Raw genomic sequence first — 20,709 nt, 5'->3', positions numbered from 1 at the left:
TCTTGGTGGTTAAGGTACTTGACTTGTAATCAGAAGGTTGCTGGTTCAACCACTGCCAAGTTGCCACTGTTGGGCTCCTGAGCAAGGCCCTTAACCCTCAATTGCTGAAGCTGTACTCAGTCATAATTGTGAGTCGCTTTGGATAAAAGCATCAGGTAAATGTTTCCAATTAACTACAGCATTTCATTCTGTTTTAGTTACCAGAAAAATTGACCAAGTAGCATCACAAAGCAGATAAACTTACATCTTTATTTGTCTTAAATGTCTTTCATTTGCTCTAAGCTCATATTATTATATCTGTGCACAAAGCAAAATGCTCATATGCCAAAATATGTCCAAGCCATATAGGAATTACATGTTCCATACAATAGTTTAAAAATTAATAGATGGTACAGAACTAACAAGATACATTTCAAACTACACTTATAGTAGCTCCTTAATATATATGATACCTCATATTAAAAATATCAGTACATAAGACCTACCTGTCTTAAATACAAAATTATACAGTGTGTGAAAGGAGGCATATATGAAAAATATCAGTGTATTTAAATGAGGCCATAATAATATAACAAAATTTTATATTGTTGTTGTTATAAACTCAGGATTGCATATGATTCTTACAGAGCTTTTGCATACTGTATTTTTAAACTTGTTGCAAAATTTGGAAAAGGACAAAAGAATATTGACAGGATGTATCTTAATGGTCTCTAGGTTCCAACCTTTTATTTTCATACTGTTTTATATTCTTTTTCATACATTTTCATATTATTTTAATTTAATTTGTTTGTTTTCTTTGACTTAAATAAATAGACAGTTAATGCTGCATAGGTGATGGCTGTGTTTATATAATTCTCCTTTTTTTAAATTATAAAAATTCAAGGTCAATGACAAGCTGTAACTCCTCTCCCTCTTCAGCCAGAACAGCCAATCCCTGGTGTCTAGCTAGCGGGCATGGCTGCCTTTTCTGGTTCTGCCTTTGGCTGTGCCGCCGGAGGTGCTGCGTCCACCTGCCCTTGGAAGAATCTCGACATCTCCTCTTTGAGCTCCTTTACCGTCTCCTTCACCCCTTTCTCCAGGATGTAGCCCTCTGTCTCCACCTCCATGTTCTCCTGCCCCACCGCTTGCATGGAGGTCTGCAGGTAGCGCAGACCGAGCAGCACGCTCATCTGGAGGCGGAGGAACGACACGGCAGGTCAGAGGTCACCTGCATTTCAGCGTTCGCACTTCCAGATAACGCGTCATACGTGAGGTTTGTTAATGATACATTTACAGAAACACGTTTGGCAGCTATATTGTTTTTCAGTCATAAAAGCTAAATAATTTTTCATAGAATTACATAAAGACTTTACTCATGAACTGTAAACAATAATTGCATAGTAGTGAATTATTTTTGGCTCAATACACAGTGCTTAAAACAGCAGCTATAAATGGTGCGTCTGAGTCAGATTTTATTTCTGACATTTGAGCACTGTAGCCCTTTCTTGTCCAACACATAGCTGGGGAGTAATGAATGCCTGAATTCAGCTGTTATTTTAGGTTACCCTTAAAATAATATGCTTATAATGTGGTTACACTAGTGATTCCTCCCTGTATAACCTGTTATAAGCTTCTTATTTATTTATTTGAATGGGTGCTTATTACACAACAGGTGGTGTCCTTTTTTTACTCCACCATACTAGAGCTTCTCAAATCCAGTCCTGGAAGGACACCGCATGACCAACTGGAGACGTATCTTCTTACTGACTTTATTTCCATATCTGAGTTTACCCCACCACATCCACCTAATTCAAGAGACATTTTGAAGAAGAATAATAATAATAATAATAATAGTAGTAATGATAATAATAATAGTTCACCAACTCCAAGAAAGATGATCGGGGGTCAGTGGTTTTAGTGTCTTCCTACATAGCCTTAGTCTTCACATTTGTGTACCTGCATGAGGAAAGCCGAGAGCACTCCAGGCCCAATGGTGTTCATCAGACCCCTGTAGTGGTTGAGGAGGGCCTGGCGGCAGCCGCGGCCATGCAGGTTCAGCTCCTCTGTCTGGTGCTCGTAGTTGTAATGGGCCGTGTTGTCCAGCAGCTGGTACTGGATGCAGGGTCGGGGCGAGGCTGGGTTACAGCAACTGAACGGCACTCCGTCCACCAGGTACCGGCCGTCCACGTTACTCCTCACGCGGCTGGACAGGGAAAAGAGCGCCCCGGGCAGGGCATGGCTGCTGGACGCTTCTTTATGCTGTCTGAATATTTGAAAGTGTAGCTGCTGCTCCCTGTTATTGTAAATCTATGCTCTCTCTGCCAGAATAATGCAGTGGATTGTAGGTTCCGCACTGACTTTTTGAATAATCCATACAATTCTATATACAGCCCTATATGTGCTCTCAATCCCGATACTGACATCTGAGTATTTTCACTGATGATCAATACAAATAAGCTAAATAAGGTCACATGACCTGTGACCTTTGTGGCCTGTAGCTGCCAGTAATGACATTCTCACTGATGGCGAAAGCAGAGATAGGTGAGTGGAGGACACTCAGGAAGTCCGTTCACCACACATGTCCTGTCCTCACACCTCTGTCTCCTTTTCTATCACTGTCTCATCAGAGGCACTAAGAGGGACAACATAGTTCTGCCTTTGTGGCTCTGCTTTTCAGATACTCACTCTTTTACTTCATTGGAGGTGAAGTCCAGGTACCGGTTGTTCACCCACTGGACTTCGAACCAGTCCCTGTAGTTACTATTTCCACAGCACTGGAACTCCATCTGCAGACGGTCGATTGTTTCCTTCTGGAAGCAGCGGCCCGGAGTGTCTGTGTCCTGTGCGTTTAAGATAAATGCCCGGTTCACTCAGAAATCTTTGTATTAGTAATGTGACATAGTAATGTGAAAACTTTTCTGGACATCTCAAACCTAGGCATGGACTAATCACTAGGGATGTTATGATAATCCTTCTCAATCTTAATATGGGTGACTTAATCTGTGTTTGTAAAACTGGCCAGTACATTACCCAATCCTCTTGACAGCACTGAATGCACAATATATGTTAATGGTATTTTCTGAACAACTTGATTTAATGTCTGAAGTGCTGACATACCAGAATGTACAAGAAGACAGTCAGGCACATACATAATTGCAATGGTTTTCTACTTCATATTGTGATGCATATGAAATGCTATGTGAATTATTTGTACAAAATAACTTTAAAGTAATCTTGATTAAATTAATTTTCTTTTGTGTTTAGCTGACGATAAAGATCAGGCTACTGGAGTTCAAACAGCCAGTCACTGATTCAGTCACTAACTTTTTCTCATGTTATGCCCTGCAGTCATTATCGGATGATAAACTCCTGCTTACACTCTGGTTATAAGCAAAGGCAAGAACGAACCAGGATTATGATCTGCTTTTCAGGTGTGCCCCCTTCCCAACCAAGTGATCAACACCTTCTGATGGGATTAGCCTACTGTCTTCTGCAAAGTTTTAAAATAATGAATCATGATTTCCAGTCGTGGAAGAGTATTTTTAATCCAACAAGGTATAATCCAACCATAGGTATGAAGAACGTTGTTCTCACCGATGACAAACCACTGTATACCTGTCTAGGAGCTTTACACCGGTGAAGCTAATTTGACGGGTGAAGAGACTGGGCATTCTATAGCCAAGGGCTTTCTCCCCAGTGCTGGACTGGTGGGGAAGGGACATGTTGTTTATATGGACAACTTTACGCATCTGCTGGGTTGTTCAAGTGTCTGCACAGAGAAACATCAGGAGCTTGAGGGAGGTTGTCGGTGGCCATACTGCCTGGCACTGGAGAGGAACTAGTGCACTGAAACTCTTTGGAAGTTAATGGGTAAAAGTAACCCAAATGTAATGGAAAGCAATTGGATTAAGTAATCAGTTCTTTGTTACTGAATACATTTTTAAAGTAAGCCTCCTAACCTTATATCCTAACCGTGTGTTTGTGCGCGTGTGTGCATGCGCTCATCCACCTTATAAAAGCGTATGCCATTTTTCAAGCCCAGTTTCAAGGATTCCTCCAGGCTGGGCTGCAGGATGTAGCTCAATGCCATGGCGATCAGCAGCATTGTAGTGAAGAAGAGCGACACACAGAAGAAAGGTATGAGGACAGTCTTCCAGCGGGGGAACCGCGATGTGTCCAATGAGTCCTGGCACACCTTGCCAGCACAGATGTTGATGCCCACAGATGCCAGCCCCACTACCATGAGAAGATTGGGCACGATGTGGATGTCATTGTTATGCATCACCTGGGTGAGAGTGAGAGTTAAAGGTGAAATGATCAGAACACACAATTACATATACAGTATATAATGAAAAGGGCAAGATACAGACAGCAAACTTCACTCTTAAGTTTTGAATGCACAGCATCTGAATGGTTTTAGTTGCCTCCAATAGGTAGGACACAACTTGGGAACGTTTGTTGAAGAAATTCTACGCATTCAGAGTAGGTTGTAGTGACACTTCTGATCTACAGATTTTTTTACAATGTCATTTATATAATCAGACCAAGAAGCATACCTTGCTTCAGAGTTTAAGATGTTTTTAACAGTAGCAGGTCAGGTGTTGTTATATGTTTGAATCATTTATGTTTATAGCTCTACATGTGGTGAGCTACATGCCCTTCTTGATATCATGTTCCTTGTCATATGATCTGTGACAAGCCAATGATACCTAGCGAGACCTGCCTGAAACAACCTCACGTCTCAGTTCTAGGAACACATTTACAGAGAAGGCCTGTTGTAGACATACCAAAAAGAATTCTGCCTGTTGTAATGAGTTTGTGAGCTTTGATGAGATGTTTTGCACAAAAATACGAACTTCATGCTTCCAGCTAAGAGGAGTTGTTTTCGCGCAGGCTAGTTTGGAAGCACATCAGAACCCAACAAGAAAATATGATATTTTTAGCAATTCATGCAGAAGACCAATTAATATCTATTTATATGAAGTAGGAGCATTGATCAAAGCCATTGAACCTTAACACATTTCATGCACAGAATCCATTCTTTTATGCCAAACACTACCAAACAATTAGTCATTTTTGTCCACATCATGTATTTGTGACCGCTCTCATATACAGGGCACCTTTACAGTATTATGGTGCAGTGATATCTATGGGCCACACTAAAACAAACAGTCCACTGAAACAGAGTTTGGCCACACTGTTGTATGTAGGTTTTAATGCACAGCGTGTCGAGATAGTTAGTAATTAAGGTTTCGTACCTCTTCCCGGCGGACGAGCTCAGTCTTGAGCAGGATTCCTACAGCGAAGGTGACGGCTCCAGAAAACATCGCTACCCATGACAGTAGCCAGAGGCCCTGGGCTAAACGTACTCTCTTCTGGAAGGGGAGTTTAATCTTCAGGAGTGCCATTCTAGAATAAGAGAAGCAAAGATGGAGGAAGGGCACAGAGAGTCAGCTGGAAGAAGCTGGATATATAAAACAACTATTAATTATGTTAATTAATTAATTAGAACAATTAGAGAAATTACCAAAGAAAAATCATAGAAATGTGTACTGTAATCAAATTTGAATAAATAAATTATATTTCAATAAAAACGAGAAAAAGGAGATTAGAAATACCTTAATCATTTGAAGATGTGTCAATGACCAGGTAAAAGTTAAATTTCAAGTATATCTGCCTGGTTTTCTCATTGTATTTTAGAAGTTAAGATTCTTAAATACCTTCAAAGGTTGTTCAGTGTCCTACGTTTGGGACCCAGAGCCCAAAATATTCCTCCTACAGTACCTCGGCCATTTTTCAGAGGACTCCGAAATATGATATGAAGTATTATGTCTTGCATGCCATAATCCCTTCTCCTGAAGTCTAATCCTATTAAACTAACTCCAGCCAATAAGAATCAAGGCCACTGTCCCCTAAGTAAACCTGCCCTTGGAAAGTAAAGCCAAATTTAAGGGGAGGATATGTCTTGGATCCCAGGTATACTCATGGCAGCTAAGGTGAGGGAACCATAAAAATGAATTGTGGGAAAGACAAAGTTGAATGACATGAACTCTGATGTAGAAAGTAGTTCCTCAATGTATAAGGCACCAAAAATAAATTATATCAGTCAGAATTTCTGTATAGGAGTTGTATTGATCATTTACCATCTGAACCAAGAATGAGGAAATGAACACAAATTCACTGGGTTAAAATAAGTCCATAGTACAGAATCACTGTTACAGATGAATGAGCACATCTAAAATCTCAATCACAGCATCTACATTTTGCACAAAATATTAACATTCAAATTTCTACTGATTATATTTCTACTATATAATCACAAACGTACATAGATGGCAGAAACAATAATTTAAATACAGCTAATAACTAGTTAATTATATGGTAGAGCTTCACCTATCAATAGAATAAAAGCAAGACTACATAAACAGTAAACAGTGGGAAACAATACAAGCAAAATTTTAATACAGGAAATCAAAGCAGCAGAGTAAGATTAGCCCCTTCTAGTTATTTCCTATCACCAAGTACAACAGAGTGTTACTTTACAAAGTCCAATGTCATTTCTAAACTCTGGTCTAAGACTGTGCATAGGAGTTCTCCAATAAAAACCAAATTCAGTCTTATACTTAAGGTTTTCTGCATGCACAAAACTACATTTCTCTAATGCGCATTGCTGTACCCAGAACACTAAATATATATAGTTATTACATGATCAATGGTAATACCTCTCCCTTTAGGTTTGCCCCTTAATCATTAATAGTTTTTTATAGGACTGAAGAACTACATACATAGTACCCCTATCTCCAGTTTCCTGGCTTTCTCCATAATGTAAAGCAGCGCAGCTATAGACCAGTATGTCGTCTGTGTTGGCCTGCCATGCTGATCTCTGAGAGCGTCCCGTGATCTCTCTCTAATAGCCCCTAATGTGCTGGGGGGGTGAAGATGCCCCATAAAATTCTGAAGCATTTTCTGTGTGGTAGGAGGGGTAAAATCATTACAGTCAACTAGTGCATTACTCTTCTCTCTGCTCTCCTATTGGCCAGCTTGAGTTAGTCTCCTCCAGGCCGTATGGACTATCTGAAACATTACTAGGCCTCTGGGTCAACATGATGGTGGAGTGCACCCTCTGTTTCCATGCCTAAATTATGCATTCGTCCCCCAGCACAGGTAGGACCATTAGCGAAAGGTCAGAGTCATGGAACATAGCCTTTACATCTGCTAATATTCTATAGGTCATCGTTGCTAAGATCAACAAAGGTAAATGGAAGGTGTGAAACCCTTTCAGCAGAGAGTGAAAGGCACTTGCCCCTACCTCCTCACTTCCTGTAACTACAGTCTTTTCTGACCCCTGGCAGAAAGTGGTAAAAATACGGTCACACACTGCTGATTGTACTTGAGCCTCTTTGTCCAGGGAACAACCAATCAAATGGTCTCTCTTCATCCTCCTTTCCAGCAGGTAATTTCTTGTTCCAGAGTCCTTAAGCTGTGTGTGATTGGTCAGTGTCAGTTATTTTCATACCAGTTCAATTGCTGAATTCTATGCACATGAATTATTTTATCTGTACATATTTGAGCTTTGTATGGGGGGGGGGGGGGTGAGAGTGGAGTTTCTCCTCCAGCACATTGTTGGTCTGCTGGCAGCGAGTGTAGCTTGTGCTGAAGCCTGAGAGTGAACAAGATGCATTTTTCTAGTAATATCAGGAATAAACATCCTTAATTTGTCCTTATATAACCTGTAAACATCCTTTATTTGTCCTGCTTGTTGAGAGGGGGTCAATTGCAGTGAAGAAGGCTTCAGGGCGCCCAAGAAACTCAAGCAAGCGCCAGGACCGTCTCCTAAAGAGGATGTAGCTACGGGATCGGGTCTCCGCCAGTGCAGAGCTTGCTCAGGAATGGCAGAAGGCAGGTGTTAGTGCATCTGCCCGCACAGTGAGGCGAAGGCTTTTGGAGGATGGCTTGGTGTCAAGAAGCACAGCAAAGAGCCACTTCTCTCCAAGAAAAACTTCAAGGACAGCCTGACATTGTGCAGGAAGTATAGGGATTGGACTGCAGAGAACTGGGGTAAAGTTATTTTCTCCGATGAAGCTCCCTTCAAACCATTTTGGAAATCTGGACAAATGATTGTCTGGAGAAGAAAAGGGGAGCGCTACCATGAGTCCTTTGTCATGCCAACACTGGTGCTTCCTGAAACCATTAATGTGTGGGGTTGCTTCTCATCCATTTGCCTAAGAACACTGCCATGAATAAGGAATGGTATCAAAACATCCTCCAAGAGCAACTTCTCTCAGTGATCCAGGAGAAATTTGATGATGAGCAATGCTTTTTCCAGCATGACAGAGCACCATGTTACAAGGCAAAAGTGATAGCCAAGTGGCTTGGTGAACAAAACATTTAAAATTTTGGGTCCATGGCCAGGAAACTCCCCAGATCTCAATCCCATTGAGAACCTGTGGTCAATCCTCAAAAAGAGAGTGGACAAACACAGAAACTGTGATCAACTCCAAGCACTGATTAGGCAAGATTAGGTTGGCATCAGTCAAGATTTTGCCCAGAAGCTGATATCCAGCATGCCAGGTGAATTGCAGAAGTCTTAAAAAAGAAGGGTCAACACTATAAATATTAAGTGTTTGATTAAACTAGATGTTTTTGTCAATAAAAAGTAAAAAAAAAACGTATTAAATGCTTATAATTGTACATCACTATACCATATAAACATCTGACAAAAGGATCTAAAAATGCAGTAAAATTTGTGAAAACCAGAATTTGTGTCAGTCTCAAAACCTTTGATATTTTTTCTTTGATAGCACTTAATTTAGCCTTGGTACACTGCAGATCTGCCTCTGTGTTCTCAATGCATGCCACTGTCTGTAACAGATTCTCAAGTAGCTGCTTGTTGTACGACTCCAGCAATCTGCAAAGCATTGCGTTTACTTGTTTGATTTCTTATTTGTTCACTTTTTAGGAAGCTGTACATCATTTGCTTCCATAAAAGAAAACCTTACAGTTGAGGCAATTCTTTTACTTTCATATGATAAAACTCAACAATTTCCTTATAAGCCTGCATTCTGCTGATTGTGTTTGGAAAAAACGTTTGGCCACAGAGACTGACTGCATCAGTTTGCTTTATGCTGGCTGTCTGAACACAAAGTATCAGGCAGAACAGAACAGAGCTGCTGTAAAATAAGCAAACAAAATCGACAGTGTTGGATAACACAGCAGAAAGAAACAGCACTCACTCAGCTCTGTCCACGTGGTTCACCGAGTCTTGAGGCCGCAGGGCATGAGAAAGAAGAAAGTTCATTGATGTGGGCCCGTCCAGTTCAGTTGAGCCAAATAGCAGATGTGGGTAGCATGGAGATTAACCTTTCGCTTGTTCATCACACCCATTCAGATTCAGAAATTACTGGCCCCTGTACAGTTGGGCATCCATGGCACCACCTCAGAGGCCCACCATGGTTCTCCACTGGGACCAAAACGCTGCTTCTCCTGCTGCCGATGATGAGGGAAGTGCTCTGAGTCGCTTGGATCAGATTCCAGGTCCTCCGATTGCTCGACTCGAAAATTGCATCTGGCATCCAGGATGTTTGAAGTGCAAGATGTGTAAGATGGGCTGGACGTTGAGGCTTTAGATAGGGTGCTATATTCACGCTGGAGCAGTACAGTGGTACACAAGCAATATGTAGTATGCACAGTAGAAGTGGAACCCTTAAGACCTTAAGCATCTGCAGTGTCGCACAGCAGCCGTAAAATGCCGATGTAATGAGGCTGCGTTGAACTGAATGACGACGACTCGAAACCACTGCCCTTGTGGACAGGCCACAAATGAGACAACATCCATCACTGCCCTCAGCATTTGTTTAACAGCCTGTGCTTTTCACTTCATTACAAATCCCTACCTCATTATGCATGAAGAGCTTTACTGCAGTGCAATTTCTTTTCTAATAATCTGACACTTGTAGCAGCTATCACTCAAACCAGCTATCACTCAAGTATTCCTATGGACAATATATTAAGCTTGAACACCCCTTATGGCATAGAGTATATTTTTATACAGATTTATAGTCTATAAGCAGTTATGGTGCATCAGCAGAGGTAATATATAAGGTTATCTAAATCTTTTCATGGTACAAAAAGACAACGCTAGGGAGGAAAACATTCTCAATTCAATGTGAGCATTCTCAGGCAAACAAACAAAAAAACTGCCTGATCCATTTGCTATTCTCTGTACCTTGGCAGAAAATACAGTTCCCATTGTAAAACCAGCCACTGTGGAAAAAAAACAAAACTTGTCTACCTTACCTGAAGATTGAAAGAATAATGTTGCTTGAAAAAAGGTGAGTTGTGGAATAGTTTTATGAGATGATGAGGTTGAGTTGGGCAGTGTTTTGGTTCTTATTCATTTATAAAATATTTTATTTAAAATATTTGATTATTATTAAAAAGTAGCTGTTAGACATTGTATTTACTGTGCTAATTGAATGTTTATATGTAATTATATATAATTATATGTTTGATGTGTAATATATTGCTTGTAGATATTAAGTGGTATAAATAATATATTACATAGAAGATATGGCTGGAGGTTTGCGTGATATGTTGTTTTTATGATGTATGTTATTTTGCTTGTTGTGCTGCCTATGTGTTTGTTAAAAAGGTCTGTAGATTCCATGGTTGCAAATTCCCTTATATGGAGAGTCTGTTTTACATTACAGTATTGAAACTGCATCTTTGCCTGAAAGTGCTTACTGTGAAACCTTCAGCAAAGAAGGCAGTACTACACATAATGCAGTCTTGCATAACAAAACAACTGTAAATTAGGTAAAAGGTATTTACACCTGGTTCCTCTGCCTTTTTCAGGTGTGTCCCCTTTCCACAAACATGATTTGCTGATAAACTGAAGAGATGTAAACAGTCTGACTGAATGCCATTAACACAATAACTGATCAAAGTATCAGACCATCAAGGTTTCCAAACCATACCATTTTAATACCAAGTGTACCATAACTCACTCAAATCAATATACTATTCATTCAAATCAATTATTATCAATATCATTTAACTAAAAAGAATACAGCAGGATAATTGGAAACTAATTATTTTGTCATTTTCTCTTGTGCATTTTGCACCCTCTTGTGACTAAACAAAGCACATCTTTGGTGAATATTTCTAGATGCAAGTTAATTTTGAAAAACATCCAGGTAATAAAATGTTTTAAACAATGTTTTTAAAAAATTGCTGGACAATTAAAAACAAACATGACATTTTGGTGGTCATTGAAACACCACCATCTGTTGTAAAAGGTGACAGTAAGTAACTGGGAAAAATACACACAAACAAATCATGTGATCAGCACATAAGCTTTTAGTCACAAGACAATGACTGATGATGGTTGAATGACCACTGAAACACCTTGTGTTTAATTGCCTAGTAACTTCTTGTATGTTTTACAGAGTTTTCTTGATTGTGATATAGCCTAAATATCTTAGAGAAGACAGGTGGTTTGAAAGAGGTTCTGCATTATATACAGAACTCCAAGGACTCTGTTGACAAAATTCAAGTAGTCTCCCCAGAATTGGGTGAAACAATGGTGTCATACAATGTTATTCATTGTTAATGTGGGTGCTAACAGCACTGGCCCTCGATATTGTAAAGTAGAGACTGAATCAGAACTTCACTTTAAGTGACAGAACACAACTCCAACTAGGTGTGCTTGTTGCTGGAACTGTGTACCTACCAAATACAACGATGTGTTTTATAGGCATGACTGTGCAGTGGGCTGTCTTCCATTGTGGCCAACCTCTACATGGAAGAAATGAAGGCGTGGAACATAAGGGGGAAGCCCCATGACACTATTACAGATGGATGTGGATATCACATGAATAAAAATCAAGAGCTAGGAAATAGTCCTGTTTACAGATCACATTAATTCAGTGGGAAAATAAAATCATGGTTACTAGAGAGGAGCATTCCTTTCCTTGACTGTTCTATATAAGGTGGAAGACGGGGGAAACCTCCAAACTGAAGTATATTGGAAGGCCGCTCGCACCGACCGGGATCTCACGTTTGACTCACATCACCAACTTGAACCCACTGAAACTCGGGGTGATTTGTTCTTTGAAATATCAGGTCGATACAGTAGCCACATAATTTGAGGCCAGAAATAAAGAACATATTTACATTAAACAAGCATTACAACATTGTGTCTAGCCAGACTGGGTGTTTGTAAAAACTTACACGAGAAACAGAAAAATACATACAATTTATTTACTTTGATTGTCTAAGGCATGGAGAAATAATGATCATTCTTTATGGTGGTGTTTGTGAGAGGTTCCGAGGGTGTTCCCCAAGCACAACATTCCTGTCAATTTAAAAGCTATGAACACACTAAGACAATCCAAAGGCCCGGATTCCTAAACATCTTGAGCAACCTTGTTTATGCGATCAAGTGTAGTGAAGAGTGCAAAGACTGATATTTCAGAGAAACTAAGCAGCCGTTCAGTCAACTCATGTCCCAACACAAGTAAGTAAACTGGTCGGGGGCGGTTTACATAAATCTACAACAAAAGAGCCACCTTTTTCATGAATGTAATATAGACTAAAGATGGTAGCTCAATGGTTAAGGTACTTGACTTGTAATCAGATGGTTGCTGGTTCGTTTTGCCTTGTTATTTTCTTTTGCTGGATATGTGGTTCCATGGTGTAGTGGTTAGCACTCTGGACTCTGAATCAGTAACCTGAGTAGACCAGAGCTAGCTCAGTGGATAAGGTACTTGATTTGTGATCAGATGGTTGCTAGTTCAAGCCTCACTACTTTCAAGCTGCCCTTAACCCTCAATTGCTGAAGTTGTACTCAGTCATAATTGTAAGTTACTTTAGATAAAAACATCAGGTAAATGTTCCCAATCAACTACAGTATTTCATTCTGTTTTAGTTGCCAGAAAAATTGACTAAGTAACATCACAAAGCAGATAAACTTACATCTTTATTTGTCTTAAATGTCTTTCATTTGCTCTAAGCTCATATTTTTATATCTGTGCACAAAGCAAAATGTTCATATGCAAAAACATGTCAAAGCCATTTAGGAATTACATGTGCCATACAATGCTTTAAAAATTAATAGGTGGTACAGAACTAACAAGATGCATTTCAAACTACACTTATAGTAGCTCCTTAATATATATGATACCTCATATTAAAAATATCAGTACATAAGACCTACCTGTCTTAAATACAAAATTATACAGTGTGTGAAAGGAGGCATATATGAAAAATATGTGTATTTAAATGAGGCCATAATAATATAACAAAATGTTATATTGTTGTTGTTATAAACTCAGGATTGCATATGATTCTTACAGACCTTTTGCATATTGTATTTTTAAACTTGTTGCAAAATTTGGAAAAGGACAAAAGAATATTGACAGGATGTATCTTAATGGTCTCTAGGTTCCAACCTTTTATTTTCATACTGTTTTATATTCTTTTTCATACATTTTGATATTATTTTAATTTAATTTGTTTGTTTTCTTTGACTTAAATAAATAGACAGTTAATGCTACATAGGTGATGGCTGTGTTTATATAATTCTCCTTTTTTTTAAATTATAAAAATTCAAGGTCAATGACAAGATGTAACAATGGTAAGGTCATAATTGTAAGTTGCTTTTATCCAAAGCATCAGCTAAACGCCATAAATGTAAATATAGACACAGACAGGCATATCTTAGACAGAGAACACAGTTGAATAGAAAGAGGTTTTAAGCAGGCCATGTATGTCAAAGTGGTGTGGCCCTCAGTAGAGAAGGAGGCCTGAGACATCCAGACTATAATGCTGTGTTAAAAAGTTAAAAACTGTGCCTGGGCAATTCATGGATGAACGAGCTTGATCCACCTCACAAGCTCGGAATACCATCTTGTCTTCCAAGCACAAGAGATATTTTTGCACTAGTCATGTGACTTCTTTGTGTGTATTTTTACCGGGGTTTTTTTTTGTCACCCTTTACAGTGGATGGTATTTGAGTGAACGCCGAACCGTCTTGTTTGTTTTTAATTATCCAGTGATTAAACGTTTTTTAAAAACATTTGGGTGCACAGAACCTTCCAGAACAGTGGCGTTACATCACACGATCTCACATTACATGTAAATATGACTAATTGGCGTCGTCGTCCTTACAACGCGACTGCATATTTTATCAGGTTATTACTTATTATTACTATTATTGTTATTATTATTATTATTATTATTATTACTACTAAAACCTTCAGACTCGCTGAGCGCGTTAAATCTGATATTCCAACGACGGTTGGATTATCATTTTGAAACACTTCTGTGGCTGTACAAGAACACATTAAAGCCGGTGTGAGCCTCACTCTAGGAGTTAGTTACCATAATAGGCAAATTAATAGTCTGGGATGGTACGAAGAACAATATGATGGCGATAGGTTTGGAATGAGTCAGGAAAAACAAAGCACGCCTCCGAGCAGTGGACACAAAAAAAGTGTCGCACGTCCGTCCTTGCAGGAGGGGGAGGGCGAACAAGTACGCACGTCGGACGCGTACTGTCTGTTTTATCCTATATGGCGGCCTACAGAACCCACGAAAAAGTTGATGACCTATTCACGTCTGGCCCACGTAGCTGCACAATTTACTGCAGCAGCCCAAGAATGGAACACGAGTGGTTTATTTTAAGTTCCTTAGCTCTCGTATTTCTGGATTACCCAAACAAAGAAGATAAACCTCACAATTAGATAACAAAAGCTACTCAAACCCGTTGAAGAAGCACTTTATTTGATATACGATGGCGGTTTCTAGAACATTACAGCAACTAGAACATTCTAGCAACTGCTGAACGTAGGTTGAGCTTTAGTACTAAAAAAAAATCTGCTCATGCGTATTAGCTAACGCACTGCAGTAAAAACACAAAGTAGAACCGGACTGACAGACCGGTTTAAACCGGACTGGGCGAGGGCATTTCACCATCCAAATGTATTCATCCGCACTGGCCCTCGTCACAAGTGTTGTTGTTTGAATCCTCGAATGTGAGCAACGTGAGAGTAACCGTTGAGTCATTGCTTGCTAGCTAGTTCTCAGCAACACGTACGTCCACGCTTGAATGATAACTTACATAAAAAGGCAGAAGTATTATTTTGTAATACATAAATATGTACTTTCATGTACAGTAATACATAAAAAAGCAAAAGTGTATTTGCTAGTTCTACACCATGTGAATTATGGTTTGTAAGCATTACACTCATTTCAAAGACCTAGGTTTAACTGCCCAGAACACGTTTAGTTTCCTTTATAATTTCCCTCAAAACCCTTATAAGAGCACAGATATTGATCATTATACGTGTACATTATATATACACCTTACGGTGACAATGATGTGATTAAAAATATAACACATCTCAACGGATCTATTTTTTGTCATGAAGGCGGAAGAATTTCCTTTATGACTCGAACCGCATTACAATGCTACTAAATAGGTAACGCCAGCGTTCTCGTTCCATTCTCGGGCGACGCTTTCGCGAGGAAGGTGTTTTGGTGGTTTGTCGTCTTGTTGCGTCGTCGTTACCTTTTGGGTTTTGCTTTGTTTTATGTTTTAGTTCTCGTAAGGTATAGTTTTGTTTTGGGCGATTTCGCCTTGTAAGAACTGCTTATTATCTTAAACCTAAACTGGTCTACTTTAAGATAGATATTTTTCTAGCTTTTCATAGCTAAATGCGGTTAAACCACGAAGCGAGTTGGCTTGATGAATACTTTTGAATACGATGGCCAGATGTTTTAGAAGGCTGATTAAAGTTAGTCTTTTTTTTTCCTACATACGTTTTACTAATTAGTTTAAGTTGGTAAAACGTCAGCCGTTTGTTAGCGATCGACCAGTGAGTATAAGCAGAAATAGGCTCTAAAATAGGTTTTTAAAACCTAATTTTAATCGATATGACAAGAAATCGTGTTTCCTTAGCGTCAGTACAAAGAAAGCGCTTAGTAAATAGTTTTTCCGATATTACGTGAAAACAAATCTGCGTAGCTAAAACTGACAAAGTGGCGCAGTAAGCGAGCGAGAAAAATGGCCGCCATCCAGGGCGCTGTTCCTTGTTTAGGACGGGTAGGCTTTGTACGCTGTGTAAGACGGCGTTAGCTAGCGCTTGTGTGGATTGAGTTGGGGGGTTTTGGAGTTGTTACGCCTAAAAAATTTGGTAGAAGTAAACGGCCACCTAGGCTCGCCAGTAATATGTTCGTCAGCGCCGAGTCCTCCTGACGCTATCAGTTTCTTTTCAGTGAATGATTTATTTGAAAGTTTGTAGATACGAACCTGGTTACATGACCGGAGCGGTTTTGTCGAAATTAAGTGTGGAGGACGTCCAAATAGAATCGATGTGTGGGGTTTTTTTAAAAAGGGGATGGTGAGAGTAACGTGAGCCCCTGGGTAAACGCCCATGTACTGCTACCTATGACGTTAGGCAACAACTGATTCACGTCTGTTAAGAGCCGCAGTGGTTTTTTTTTTGTTTTCATTTTTTTACCTCATACCTGTGTATCAGGATATTTTTTTTGACAATTATGCAATTTTTATGAATGGACTGAGTTTATTTGACCATGGAAAGGACTTAGTCATTAGCTCTGTCCACGGAAGGAAGAAATCGGGATCTGAGGGAGCCATGAGGACCAGAGGGGAGCCGGGGGAGGATCAGACAGCTCAGGCCAGGTTGGAGAAGAGGCAAGATGGGAGCAGACGCGAGTGTCCGGAGGGGGAAGGAGACCGGAGGCACGAGGCAGAGTAGCAGCAGCAGCACCAGGGTTCGCCACAAGAGGGCGCGCAGCTGAGCTGAGATGGGTGTCCCGCAGCGCAGAGGGAGGGAGAGAGATTGCAGACAATATCAAGGGCCATCGCCTTAGCACCTAAAGTCATTAGAGGAGGGAGTTTGGTTTGTATGAAGGGTAGAGGTATTCTGTGCAATTAAAAACTTTCCCTAGTTTATTTGAAGAACGCAGTTGCTCGCCAAGCTCTGTTCTTTCTTTTCAGGCGTGATGTGTGAGTGTTTGCAATTCCCCACCGCGTGTCTCCTGTCCTGTCGTTGACCAAGTCTGGTTGCCACTGAGATGAGTGCCTGTAACAGCTCTGCATCCTGCGCTGCGTTCAGATGTAGTCTCCCAGGTGGAAAAGGTGTCCGTTGTCCTACTTAATGTCCAGTAGGTCTGTCAAGAGGCAATCCACGTTGACCATTGTTTGGAGTCGGAAGTTCCGCTACGTTCCTGCGCCGCAGCGCTGCTCCTACACCTCCGTCCACGTGCATCCTATATTTGGCTCCCAGGCCCCTGCATATCGCTTGCTGGTAAAATTGAGCTACTCGAGTTCATGCATGAGATTTATCATGTTTTAGGGAGTAAATATTCCCTTCTGTTAAGACTTTGCAAATGCAGTCCAAGATTAGTTTGCTTTAGTAAATGTAAAATGTGTGTCAAACTGGTCCTTGGTACATGGGGAGGGGCAACTGTGGGTTTGGGGGGGGTTGTTTTTGTTTCGGTTTTTCTTTTGTGTTTTGTTTTTCGTTTTTTTTTTCTTTCTTTTTTTTCGTTTTTTTTCTTGAGTGTGTTCTTTCACAGGCCCAGCCCAAATTTCTCATGCGCTGTAGTACCAAAGGGATCCCCAGCTGTAGTGTGGACCCAGTAGGTTCAGATTGTGAACAACAAAGTAAAGTGGTGAAGTGACGCTTCTGCTTGGGTTGCGTTTGAAAAGGTATAATTGTTTGGCTATTGTTTGCTACGAACATGTGTGTTTTTAATTTTAGGGAGCCCAAGTGCAATGTACACCTTAAATTTGTGGTTGAATTTTGGGGAGGGGGGTGCTCTTAACCTAAATCTCTTCCAAGACTTTACAGCTTTCCGGGCGGCTTAGTTAGACAACTTTGGCTTGAATAGCGCTGTATGGGGAAGGAACCTCAAATGTCTGCCAGTGGATGTGACACTTCGTGACAGCTAGCCTGTTTTCCTCTGGGGTAACAAGTCATGGAAGAGCAGAGAACCCAAAAGCACCAGTGGTACAGAAGTTATCGTAAGATGGCACGTAGTCTGGATTGTGTTGAATGTGGTGGTTCCATTCATGGATATTGTGAGTCGTGGGGTTATGGGGTCTGGGGACTGCATAATTATGACTCTTACAGATGTAAAGACCCAAACCCTCAAATCTGGTGGTCCGTCTGTTACCTACTCCCCCATGTAAGGAGCAAAGCTGCTGCATACAGGCTCCGATTGGGTTTACCTTTCTTAACGGCAAGTAATTTGCATTCATGTAACACTTTTTGTAGTAATGTGCTCTAGTTGTAATGGCTTATCTTACATGTACGGGTGGTCATTCTTTTAGTTGATATCTGGGCTGTTTACATGGGTGGGGGTGGTTGTAGGCTTTTCTCCCCCTCTTTACAGTGTGCAGTGTCCGAGTGCTTTCATGCTCAACACCTACTGAAGATTCCATCCTAACACATTGTATAGAAAGGTTTGCTTTTGCATCAGCCAGTCCTTCTAGTCATGCAAGGTCTCTAAATGTGCTCATATTTTAACCTACATCATAGTTGGTAATTGTCAGCTTCTTCATAACTTGTATGCTTGAATTCTGTAAACTTCATTTTCTTGGTTAATAAATGCATAGCGTGTCATGATTGAAAAATTTGGTATGTATTTGTTTTTTTGGGTGTTTTCGTGGGGGGCTTGTCTGGGTTATTTCTTGTGCTTTTTTCAGGTGTGATTGTTGAACGTGGCGTTTTAGAGCACGGGATGATCCAGGGCTTTGATGGCAACTCCTTTTCAAGTGGAAAGGAAGGCAGGAAAGTCCGGTCCCACTGTGCTTTGAGGAAGTCCCTATGGGGAAGGCAAAATATAAAAATCGATTTTATTGAAGAAATTGTTTTAAACGTTGAAAGTGGTCACTGAACTTCTTGAATGCAAGTATATTGCAATAGCCTAATCTAAAGGATTTGGCACTAATCTTGAGTGCAGATAGATTTGGATTTTTCTTTCCTCCTGAGTATTTCAAAACATTATGCTGTAAGTTTTGGAAACTGAGGGATGGGCGTAGGGGTTTTCTTTGCCTTTTGGTGTTTCAGAATCTTAAGGCCCTTGAAGAATGCCATCAGCCTGTGGGATATTGTCCAGGATTCATCTGCTCCCTTGAATTCTAACAGGCAGGACACATGGTTGAACTTTATAAGCAAAACCTTCAAAACCTTGGATTTGTTAGAATGCTCAGCCACTAACCTGTGCAACTGTGCAGGTGTAATTTTGCTTTGCAACTGTACAGCAAATTTTAGCTGCTGCACAACTGTGCTTCAGACTCCAAATTTAGTGGCAGAGTTCAGCTGTGCAACTGTGCAGCTTGAATTGGGCAACATTGTTCAAACGCTGTATGAGCATACAGGGGGCGGGGGTGGTGGGGGTGTGCTCTGCACTTCTTTGTCTCCTGCAGAAATCTTGCCAGCTGTTTGGTGCGAGTATATGCAGTGTCCTCACATGGAGCGTGTAGTAACCAGGTGTCTGCAAATCTTTTTAAACTTTTCCTAGATTCTTACAACTGCTAACTTAAGTAACGAAACAAATGCTTTTGAAGTTCTGTTTGTTTATGCCTTTATGGCAAACTGAATCGCTTTGCATTTCTTAACTTTTGTAGTCCTAGCTGAAATTGTGTAGTATTGCAGTCGCTGTGGTGGAAGTGTATGTGTATGTAGAAGCCTCTTTGTTACAGATCATTCGTCTCCACTCGATTCATAACTGCATCTGAATGCCTAGCTGTCTGTGGGAGCTGTTGGCCAATGAATGCGTGTCCTCACTGAATGGCGATCCAACCTCGTCCCTGTGCGCTTGAGAGCTTAGCCCAAACCCCAGAAGGCCTTCGTCGGAAGTCTTCTGTGTGTGTTTGTGTGTGTGTGTGTGTGTGTTTGTGCGCGCACGTGTGTTTGTGTATTCGTGTGTGTGTGCGCGTCTTCCTCTTCTGTTTTTCCTCCGTTTTCTCAGGTTAATTTCTCGTAGGGAACAAAAATTGGTCTTGAGTGTGCCGTCTTGGACAGCCCTAACTTTGATGGAGCGCTGGCAAATCCAGTTACTCTCTGATCAAACTCAGGCATGTCTTGCTGCTAACTGAGCATCACTCTGCTGCTACATGATAATGTGGAGTTAAGTAAATCTGGTTCTTTATCCTATCTTCATGGGTCCATTTAACCCTAAACCTCTTGACTGCATGCACGTGAGCTTTGCACTACTGGGGGAAAAATGCATAGAAATTCACTTCTTGGTGACGTTGGGTTTTGGGAAGGGGGGGGGAGGCTGCGCAACACTTTGTCTCTCTCTTTTCAGATACAGTATCTTGATTCCTCTAAATGTCACAGTCCTGTAACATGAGTGGATGGATGCGCATGGTCTCAAGTTGAAACTGCATTCTGCAGGTTACGGTCAAGTGATTTGTTGAAATCCATATATATTTGCATCACTTTATTGATTAGGTGGTGGTCACATACTTTCATTATTGGGGGGGTGGGGGCTGTAAACTTTTCTTTCTCTCGTTGCAGCTCTAGGTTTAGCAGCATGCAGGACATGCTTGTAGAATCCCCTCGAAATTGATAAGTTAAGATTCCTTTGAAATTGAGGAAGGAAAGTTACTGTTTGTGGGGAGGGGGGCACTTTGGGAGTGCGAAACTTGCAGATTGTCTAGTTACAGGGAAAACCATGTCATGGACCAGAGTT

General features: G+C 40.6%; 1 protein-coding gene and 1 long non-coding RNA gene across 3 annotated transcripts; one reads left to right on the top strand and one right to left on the bottom strand.

Annotated features, from left to right (window-relative positions):
• Positions 1–230: 230 nt before the first annotated feature.
• Positions 231–6,181, bottom strand: rom1b (retinal outer segment membrane protein 1b). Of its 2 annotated transcripts, none has more exons than XM_027003653.3 (6): positions 5,598–6,181; positions 5,238–5,388; positions 3,989–4,264; positions 2,665–2,819; positions 1,936–2,182; positions 231–1,169 (listed from the first exon to the last, which is right to left on the bottom strand). In XM_027003653.3, the coding sequence occupies exons 2-6, from the start codon at positions 5,385–5,387 to the stop codon at positions 942–944; spliced, it is 1,056 nt and encodes a 351-aa protein (XP_026859454.2). In that variant the 5' UTR covers position 5,388; positions 5,598–6,181; the 3' UTR covers positions 231–941. The 2 variants fall into 2 exon arrangements, with proteins under 2 accessions (XP_026859454.2, XP_026859455.2); XM_027003654.3 differs by having other exon boundaries at positions 5,700–6,179.
• On the top strand, positions 1,147–4,265 carry LOC145651732 (uncharacterized). Its single transcript, XR_014117673.1, has 2 exons — positions 1,147–1,252; positions 3,328–4,265. It is a non-coding gene; the product is annotated as an uncharacterized LOC145651732 (long non-coding RNA).
• Positions 6,182–20,709: the final 14,528 nt, after the last annotated feature.

The sequence above is a fragment of the Electrophorus electricus genome, chromosome 16, assembly GCF_041902795.1.
Source record: "Electrophorus electricus isolate QZ-2024a chromosome 16, ASM4190279v1, whole genome shotgun sequence".
Taxonomy (NCBI): Eukaryota; Metazoa; Chordata; class Actinopteri; order Gymnotiformes; family Gymnotidae; genus Electrophorus; species Electrophorus electricus.
The sequence above is the reverse complement of the archived record's forward strand: the minus strand, read 5'-3'. Positions and strand labels throughout refer to the sequence as shown.